Below are 10322 nucleotides of genomic sequence, written 5' to 3' on the forward strand. Positions count from 1 at the left end.
GTTATTTTATTTACGTGTTTATACTCACCCTTATGTGGTGTTTATTTGTGCTTAAAGTTTTTCATCTGGTTGATTGACTGAATGAATTGAATTTCCCAAAATAAAAAGAGGTCAAAAGTGTGGTCAATGATATAAACCCAGTTGGATTCTACTTGTACTGGACTGTCTTTACAAGTGTGAGAGTTCTGCATGTTTAAAACCTTGCTAAAAGCTAGAGAGCACTTCACAGTGGGTCACAGGGTATTGTTGACATGACAGATTTGATATATCTTGAGTTAACTGTATGTGATCATTCAACACAGAATGTTTGAGCGTTTTACCATCAGACAATAACATTAACAGCACAAATGTCTGTTATTTCACACTGTAATTGTTCAGGATGTTGAATGATTATGTTAATAAAATCATTACTAAAATAAAGCTTGTGATACTCACTGACATTGAATGTTTGAAACATTGTTTCTGTCTTTTCTCTGATGATGTCTAGTTGATAAAGTCCAGTGAGTTCAGAAGTGATGTGTGATGGTGAGATCTCCAGTCTGAGGATTCATCTTCAGTCTGTCAGTAAATCTCACATCAGGCTCATAAACTGGATCTCTGTTGACCGCTCTGTTGACATTAGCTATGTGACGGTCTTTAAACATCCACACTATCAGATCATCTGTATGTAGTTTAGTAAGATGATTGTGTAGAGTAACAGATCCTCCATCATTCACTGACTCTGAATAAGTAATTAAAAATACAGCAAGAAAACGGTCAGAAGCTGTATTTTTATATCTCTTCTCATGTCCACAGTACCTGAATATGCAACAGTAGTTTTTCATTTTGACGTTTCTATATCAACTGCATGATTCGAGAGGGGACTTTTATGCGTTACTTTACTTTTACTTCCGTTTGGGACTTTTACTATTGCGCTGTCAGACATGTGACATAAACAAAACTGAGAGAAAACCAGCAAAGGCGTTTACATGCAGCGTGAAATCTGAGTTATGGGCAAAAAACTACCTCTGGCGAGCGGATTTCACTTACACAGTTTATGAACTTTCACTGATAAAAGAAAAGTGTTTTATACGTTTACATGACCTTACTTGTTAACAGTTTATTAAACATAATGGGAGTAAGACTGTGCATATAAACGCACTCTTTGAGTCTTGATGATCAGTAAATGTGTTCTGCTACAATCTACATTAAATATGATTTGATCTATGAATGAATCAAACAGCAAGGAAACAATTTCTAACAATATATACATATCAGGTGTAATAAGTGAATGATGTTCAGAATGATTGTGTTGATGTCATGCATTACTGTGTTAAAGTGTTAATATGAATTTTCAGGACATTACAAACTGTGAAACAAATACTGATCGACTGCATTTTTTATATTACTGTGACAGATTTATTGAAATTAACTTTTTTGAAATATTGTCTTTGCACAATGCTTTAATCTAAAGTGAGACGAAACTTTTATGAAAAGACTTTAATTATATTGAAGAGATCTCCTCACCTGAGTCAGTGAAACTGAATGTCTTGTGTATAGTGTGTGTGATGCTGCCGATGGTGACATTTACTTCATACTGTCCAGAGTCTTCATTCTTCATGTGTGTGATGATGAGATCTCCAGTCTGATCATCCAGCTTCAGTCTGTCTCTGAATCTCTCTTCAATAAAAGGTGTTGAGATCTTTCTATTCTCTGTAATGATTTCAGCTACAAGAGAGTTGTTGTGTTTGATCTTCCAGTGTATCTTCTCATTTCTCTGTTCTTCAGGAATACCAATGTGTAGAGAGACAGAATCTCTCTCTTTCACTTTCTTCACTTTGGGAAACAAACCTGCAGAACAAACAGAAAGAGGATGTGTTAATGTGTCATGTGAGTCAGACACAAGCGGTCAGCACTGATATATAAACATATTTTCAGTGTTTTTAATGCAGTGACACAGATTGTTTGAAGAACATATGAGAGCAGGGCTCTAGACTGGCATCAAAATGCTCACAAATGTGATCGTATCTTTATAACGTGCGAGGTCTACAGGTGTTGCATCGGTGCGAGTTGCCCTGCTAAAGATTTATTTGAACATTTCATGTGATTTATGAGTGAATGACGCGCTTGTGATAAGTGCAGGAAAGAGCGAGTAGAGAGCTTGTGCACTCCCTCTGTCTCCAAACTAAAGTATGCGTTCAACTTCATTTGGTGTTGGGCAGACAGAGAGGCATAAAAGCATCACAGGACAGATTCTCAGACGGATCATTGATGACATATTCTGATGTCCTACAGCTGTGAAAAACAACAGCAAAGAAAACAAAGGATTGTGAAGAGATACAATTTATATTTGTGTCAGATCATTTTATTGCCAAAATATAACTTGAAAGAAGTTCATAATGGTATGGTCAAGGTCATTATGATAATGCTATAAAAACGGGTGCGACCACCTGAGAAAGTGAGTCACACCAGTGCGACCAGCGGGAAAAATGAGTCTACAGCCCAGAACAGATTAAAACAAAACTATAACTTGCAATAAAACGGTTTAATTCATAGATATGATGTTGTGTGTCACAGGATGATGGTGACATGACAGATTTCAGTGCTCGTGTTCATGCCTTTACTAGCTGTTATTGAAGGATGATCATGTAAGCACGCCATAACAAAGTTTAAAAAAAATGCAAATAACAATCACAGCTTAAAACCAGCAAACAGAAAATGACGCCAAGCTCTGTGTGATGCATTTACTCCTATGAAAACCCCATTTTTATTGTGTTTATGTGCTATAATCGGTTCCCCGGTGCATGTAGCAATCCAGAAAATGTGAAAAATAAGAACCCAGTAAGTTTGTTTTGGTCTGCCTTTGCCTGAAAGCATGTGAGAAATCGAGTCGTTCAGATATCGTTCAGGTTGTGATGTCCAAAATGGATTTTATTGCAATGTTACTGGCCCTTAATCTACTCCGTTCCACCCAGCGCTCCGCCATTGTGGTTTTCACAAGAGACAGCGGTGTACGTGACGTCATGGCTAAAGTTGGTGGACGACATTTAATGTAGTCGCTGGAAAGAGTCCAAACCTAGCAGTGGATTTATTTTATTTTTAGTGGAAATCAATCAGAAACCATGAGTAAAAACCTGCTTGTTTGCACAAATCACTTCAAACCTGAGTGCTTTTTCAGCCTGGGACATTACAAGCAGGATAAGCTTCAAAGTTGTTCCTAAAGAGGGATCGAGACCGACTGAACAAGACAAAACTGCCGATGTGAGTAATATTTATCAACAATCTGAATTGACGAAAATGTAGCGTATATAGGAGGATAACGTTAGCTTATGATAGCGAAGTCAGTCACAGGCTAAATAAAACATTTAAACCCTGTGTTAAACTTACTGTATATAAGTGCAGAGAGACACTTACTTAACTGTATGAATGTTAAGACATTATGTGCGTTAATATGTTTAGACTGAAAAATACATTCTCAGCTTACAAGTAATGCTTTCACGTTGTGTGTGTAACTTCAACAACAAGAGCTTAAATCCACGTTTTTCCTGCAGCTGCAGCTGCGCAATCAGTGGATTTTAGGAAAACATAAACGCACAACGTGAGCACTGTTTGCTGTGACTGATTTTTAGTCTCCGGACGAATGATTTGAGACGTTTAACCACAGACGAGTTCAAGAAACATAATTTTGCTAAACAATTGTCATGGCAGTACTACACGTGTGCTGTGTCGTCACACCGGACGGAAGGGAGAGGGGTGCTCTGTAACTCATTATCATTTAAAGAGACATGCACAAAAACGTTAAAGTGAGCAGAGCTGTTTTTGTCGAGGCAAGAAGGGTTTTGTTTACACAGCCATTGAGTGTTTTTAAGCAAAATATGTTCCATAAATTTCATGAAGATCTTAAATAAATTATACCAATTTGTTGAATGTGGTTGTCTAAGGAAACCTTTAAAGCAGAACTTTAAACGCAACAGACTCTTCATAGACTTGAATGATCAGCAGAACGAACTGTCAGAAAGTGATGATGTCGCTCGCATGGACCGTCATCCGGCATGTGACAGGTACTGATATCATCACTGAAGCTCATGTTAAGCTGTTTACATAAAAAATATTCACTGCCCCTCTGTGTTCTGCCTGTTACTTCATTAAAATGATTGTGCACCATATATAAACTTCTTGAATGAGTTTAAGTTTGACTATAACTTAACTACTGTTATGCATATAGGCCTAATAATTCTAGTACTACAAAGTTTAGATGATTGGTAAAAAATGACAAGGAAAGTGATATTTGTTGTATTGTTTTAAAATACGTTCTCCTTAATTTGTGTGGTTTTAGTGTGTAATTAATAGAATTCAATAAAACAAATTTTTGGTTTTCGGGTTTTCATTACGTATCCTGCCTTGATGCCCGATGACTCCTGAGATAGGCGCAGGCTCCCCGTGACCCGAGGTAGTTCGGATAAGCGGTAGAAAATGGATGGATGGATGGGTTTTCATTACGGTGCATCCCTAATGGACTCCGTCCTTCCAGTCATGAGTTTTCTAGCTCCCTATGCAGAGTTGTGACAGAACCACGTCTTTTAGGTTTAGATGTGTTATGTGTGGACACACGTGGCTTTTGTTGTCACTTTGCGCTGCGTGTCCTCCTGTTTTTCGTTAAGCTCCGCCCCTTTGTTTCTCCACTAGTGTTTCATCTCTCTCATCTGTCCCATTATGTTCCCGCTAGTTTCCATTTAGTGTTTAATCTCCGTCACCTCCCCTTTGTAATTATTCTTAGTTAGTTGTTCCCTATTTTAAGCCCTTTTGTTTCTCTGTTCCTGGACCTGGTTGGATTGTTGTCATGATTTCACTTTGTATCCTCTGTGCCCTTCTGTTCGTCTATTATGGATCACCCCGTTCCTGGTCTTCCTGCTCCTTGTGTTTTGGATTTATCATTTAGATCACAGGTGTCAGACTCTGTTACTGAAGGACCGCAGCTGTGCAGTACTTGACCCTCCAGGAACTGAGTTTGACTCCCTGATTTAGATCATCGTTCTGCCTGTTTGTTTTTGTCCCCCTTGTGGGAAATATTTTAGTTTGATTCCTTGTTTCATACGGTTTTCCCCATCGTGGTTTTTTGTTTTATTCATAAAAGTAGTTTTGTTAACCCTTCTACTGCCTGTGTTTGGGTTCTGTCATCTTGTTCTGTGACATCTGATCATTTCACCACAGAATGTTTGAGTGTTTTACCATCAGACAATAACACGAACAGCACAAATGTCTGTAATTTCACACTGTAATTGTTCAGGATGTTGAATGATTATGTTAACAAAATCATAACAAAATAAAACTTGTGATACTCACTGACACTGAATGTTTGAAACATCGTTTCCGTCTGTCTGTTGATGATCTCTAGTTTATAAAGTCCAGTGAGTTCAGATGTGATGTTTGTGATGGTGAGATCTCCAGTCTGAGGATTCATCTTCAGTCTGTCAGTAAATCTCTCATCAGGGTCATAAACTGGATCACTCTTGACCGCTCTGTCGATTTTAGCTATGAGATCGCCTTTAAACCACCAGACTATCAGATGATCTGTCTGTAGTTTAGTGAGATGATTGTGTAGAGTCACAGATCCTCCATCATTCACTGACACTCTCTTATAAAACACACCTGAAGACACAAACACTGAGAGATCAAACACTGTGTGTCTGTAAAAGATTCAGTTGAGATCTTTCATCTTTGAGTGCGTTTACATGCACAAAATAAACAGATATCTATCAAAAACAAGCTTATGAAAGAAACCTGTTTTCATGTGTTTACATGCACAGTAATAAACCGGCTACACAGAAAACCACGTTTATATGGAAGTTTGAGTCTTGCCAGGTTTCTCGTGTGCAGTGACGTCACCATTGATAGTCTGTTTAGTAATTAAAAATTCAGCAGAAAACGGTCAGAAGCTGTATTTTTATATCTCTTCTCATGTCCACAGTACCTGCATGTGCAACAGTAGTTTTTCATTTTGACGTTTCTACATCCACTGAATGATTCGAGAGCAAACTTTTATGAGTTACTTTACTTTTACTTCCGTTTGGGACTTTTACTATTGCGCTGTCAGACATGTGACATAAACAAAACTGAGAGAAAACCAGCAAAGGCGTTTACATGCAGCGTGAAATGTGAGTAATGGGCAAAAAACTACCTCTGGCGAGCGGATTTCACTTACACAGTTTATGAACTTTCACTGATAAAAGAAAAGTGTTTTATACGTTTACATGACCTCACTTGTTATCAGTTTATTAAACATAATGGGAGTAAGACTGTGCATATAAACGCACTCTTTGAGTCTTGATGATCAGTAAATGTGTTCCGCTACAATCTACATTAAATTTTATTTGATCTATGAATGAATCAAACTAGAAAACAATTTCTAAAAATATATATATGTCAGGTGTAATAAGTCAATGATGTTCAGAATGATTGTGTTGATGTCATGCATTACTGTGTGTTCACAGCAGGTGTTAATGTGAAAATACGAATTATCAGGACATTACAAACTGTAAAACAAATGAAGAGCTCTTTTCCAAAACGCATTAAACGGCAAATAAAAAAAATGAGTTTGTAAAGCCATTTTGCTGTGTACTAAACCTATTCACTGCTCCATCAATGTTTCATGCCAAATCGCTATATTTCCTTGTTTATAATGTTCTGCAAGATGCAGTTTCTTTCCAAAACGCTATTAGTGCCGAACCTGTTTTTAGCCTAAATGTGATATGTCCTCTCGACCAACCAGGATTTGCTCGTTAGTGGTATTTGTATGTGATATTTCTAAATTATTTGTTGTATGTGGTGGAAAATATTGAAACATGAAATTAATTTATTTTTTTTTATTTTATTTCTATTTAGTTTGTTACTATTTATTTTATTTGGCTGATATTTATTTCATGCATTTGCATTTATTTGATTTTTATTCATTTATAGTATGACTCCCTGATGTCATATATTTCTTGTTGTCATGTTTGTTTGTTTTTAAAAAGAAATAAACCCATATTTTTTGTAAAAAAACGATGGATTTGTAGCGTTTTGAATTTTTTTAAAATAAAATTTGAATTTATAATCGACAATATTGTTGTTTCATTTAACAATCATTGTTTAACATGTTCAGACTGAGCCAACAGACAAATTTAACAGGATAAATTGAATATCAACAAGATGTATGTTTCTAGGTAAAGAAATGTCATTTTCATGAAAACTATTAAAATGGATTTAGAGCGTTTTGGAAAAGAGCTCTTCAAATACTTGATCGACTGCATTTTAAATATTACTGTGACAGATTTATTGAAATTAACTTTTTTTTGACTTTGCACAATGCTTTAATCTAAAGTGAGACAAACTTTTATGAAAAGACTTTAATTATATTGAAGAGATCTCCTCACCTGAGTCAGTGAAACTGAATGTCTTGTGTATAGTGTGTGTGTGTCCGATGTTGACATTTACTTCATACTGTCCAGAGTCTTCATTCTTCATGTGTGTGATGATGAGATCTCCAGTCTGATCATCCAGCTTCAGTCTGTCTCTGAATCTCTCTTCAATAAAAGGTGTTGAGATCTTTCCATTCTCTGTAATGATTTCAGCTACAGGAGAGTTGTTGTGTTTGATCTTCCAGTGTATCTTCTCATTTCTCTGTTTTTCAGTAACATCAATGTGTAGAGAGACAGAATCTCTCTCTTTCACCATCTTCACTTTAGGAGACAAACCTGCAGAACAAACAGAAACAGAAAGAGTGATATGACACTTTCTTTATCATTTTAATTTTTACACCGGTGATATCGTGGCAGGCAGGGGTGCCGCCAGAAATTCTGGGCCCTATGGAAACCAAAATTTCTGGGCCCCCTACATTTTTTACAGATAAAATTTAACCCAATAAACATGCCCTGTATACTTAAAAAAAGATACTTAGCACATTGCATAGTTAAAATGTCTAAAGATGAGTACAAAGCCTACAAAAACAAGAATTTTTTTTAGAAATATGTACTTGTTTACATAAAAGGCAGAACATTTATTATCTCAATTGCAATTGCAAGCACAAGAGAACATTATGTATTGACATATACTTAACATGAACAAGCTTTAGCTGGGTCAAACTGCTCATTCAGGAAACATCAGCTACAGTAGAGACACGTTTTATTCAATTTATATTATATTTTTCTGGGGCATTTTATTCATATTAAGAACGTCAAGTTTGACAGTATCGATCTTAGCAGCCGCATTGTCACTTCACAGAACACACGACACGGCAAACTAATTTTGTAATTTTTGAAGCGTGTAGATTACTTTTTGTTTTGCGAAGTTATCATCATGTGGCGAACACAGTAGATAAGACGTGTTTAGAGGCTGCAATCTTCGCGAAGTTTCGCGCTCAGGCTCACCTTGTTCGGCTGAGACGGGGGGGGGGACGTGGGTGTGCAGCAGCCGCTGAATCTGTGTCTACGAGACATGATAACCCGTCCCGGAGACAGCAGAGATGTTATTATTGTTGGATGTAAATCATAATTCAGTAATTATTTTACTAAGCTAGCTAGATAAAAGCAGGTCATGTAGCAACAAAAATAAGTTTTGGAATACAGGAATAGGGCAAACTACCTTTCTTTTTGAAAAACTGTGTGACATACTGTCGACTTTGGCGTTCTCTGTCTTCTCTTGACTTCTTTTCTTTCCGTTTTTGTTTCCCTGACTTTTGATGTGACGTGTCTGCGTGTGTCACTGTCTGCGGCAAGTCCAATAAGCAAGAGACGCTACACTAGCGAGCGCAGGTGGAATGAACCATTGTGAGAGGGAGCAGGGAGGGTTGTGACCGAAACAGTAAATACATTATTTGTTTTTTAAATATTAAATCTATGGTCAAAACGGACAAAATACACATTTAGTGCACGAGGGGCCCTAGCATATTTAATGTATGTATTAAAAAAAGAGAAAAAATAGGAAAATAAAAAGGGGGTCTGCTCTTCTGGGCCCTAAATCAGGCTGGGCCCTTAGAATCGTCCTAACCTTCCACCCCTTTACGGCGCCCATGGTGGCAGGTATGATGTGACACACCCTTGTTTGCTGGATCCTATTTGTGTGTTATTTTATTTACTGTGTTTATACTCACCCTTATGTGGTGTTTGTATTTGTGCTTAAAGGTTTTTCACCTGGTTGATTGACTGAATGAATTGAATTTCCCAAAATAAAAAGAGGTCAAAAGTGTGGTCAATGATATAAACCCAGTTGGATTCTCCTTGTACTGGACTGTCTTTACATGTGTGAGAGTTCTGCATGTTTAAAACCTTGCTAAAAGCTAGAGAGCACTTGACAGTGGGTCACAGGGTATTGATGACATGAAAGATTTGATATATCTTGAGTTAACTGTATGTGATCATTTCACCACAGAATGTTTGAGCGTTTTACCATCAGACAATAACATTAACATCACAAATGTCTGTTATTTCACACTGTAATTGTTCAGGATGTTGAATGATTATGTTAATAAAATCATAACAAAATAAAGCTTGTGATACTCACTGACACTGAATGTTTGATACATTGTTTCTGTCCATCTGTTGATGATCTCTAGTTGATATTCTCCAGTGAGTTCAGATGTGATGTTTGTGATGGTGAGATCTCCAGTCTGAGGGTTCATCTTCAGTCTGTCAGTAAATCTCTCATCAGGCTCATAAACTGGATCACTGTTGACCGCTCTGATGATTCTAGCTATGCGATCGCCTTTAAACCTCCACGCTATCACATCATCTCCCTTCAGTTCAGTAAGATGAGTGTGTAGAGTCACAGATCCTCCATCATTCACTGACACTGTATCAGTCTCATCATCAAACACACCTGAAGACACAAACACTGAGAGATCAAACACCTGAAGACACAAACACTGAGAGATCAAACACTGTGTGTCTGTAAAAGATTCAGTTGAGATCTTTCATCTTTGAGTGCGTTTACATGCACAAAATAAACAGATATCTATCAAAAACAAGCTTATGAAAGAAACCTGTTTTCATGTGTTTACATGCACAGTAATAAACCGGCTACACAGAAAACCACGTTTATATGGAAGTTTGAGTCTTGCCAGGTTTCTCGTGTGCAGTGACGTCACATTGATAGTCTGTTTAGTAATTAAAAATTCAGCAGAAAACGGTCAGAAGCTGTATTTTTATATCTCTTCTCATGTCCACAGTACCTGCATGTGCAACAGTAGTTTTTCATTTTGACGTTTCTACATCCACTGAATGATTCGAGAGCAAACTTTTATGAGTTACTTTACTTTTACTTCAGTTTGGGACTTTTACTATTGTGCTGTCAGACATGTGACATAAACA

At 37.1% G+C, this 10322-nt stretch overlaps 1 protein-coding gene across 1 annotated transcript; it reads right to left on the minus strand.

Annotated features, from left to right (window-relative positions):
- Positions 1 to 506: 506 nt before the first annotated feature.
- LOC130429848 (uncharacterized) lies at positions 507 to 7577 on the minus strand. The gene is made up of 4 exons (XM_056758674.1): positions 7392 to 7577; positions 5323 to 5628; positions 1507 to 1830; positions 507 to 721 (listed from the first exon to the last, which is right to left on the minus strand). The coding sequence occupies exons 1-4, from the start codon at positions 7480 to 7482 to the stop codon at positions 507 to 509; spliced, it is 936 nt and encodes a 311-aa protein (XP_056614652.1). The 5' UTR covers positions 7483 to 7577.
- Between the last annotated feature and the right edge of the window lie 2745 nt (positions 7578 to 10322).

The sequence above is a fragment of the Triplophysa dalaica genome, chromosome 10 (genome assembly GCF_015846415.1).
Source record: "Triplophysa dalaica isolate WHDGS20190420 chromosome 10, ASM1584641v1, whole genome shotgun sequence".
NCBI lineage: Eukaryota > Metazoa > Chordata > Actinopteri > Cypriniformes > Nemacheilidae > Triplophysa > Triplophysa dalaica.

Coding starts and splice junctions, on each gene's coding strand:
- LOC130429848 (XM_056758674.1), bottom strand. CDS start 7,482: ATGAAGAATGAAGACTCTGGACAGTATGAAGTAAATGTCAACATCGGA. Junction 5,629..7,391: donor ATTCAGTTTCACTGACTCAG/GTGAGGAGATCT, acceptor TTGTGTCTTCAG/GTGTGTTTTATAAGAGAGTG. Junction 722..1,506: donor ATTCAGTTTCACTGACTCAG/GTGAGGAGATCT, acceptor TTACTTATTCAG/AGTCAGTGAATGATGGAGGA.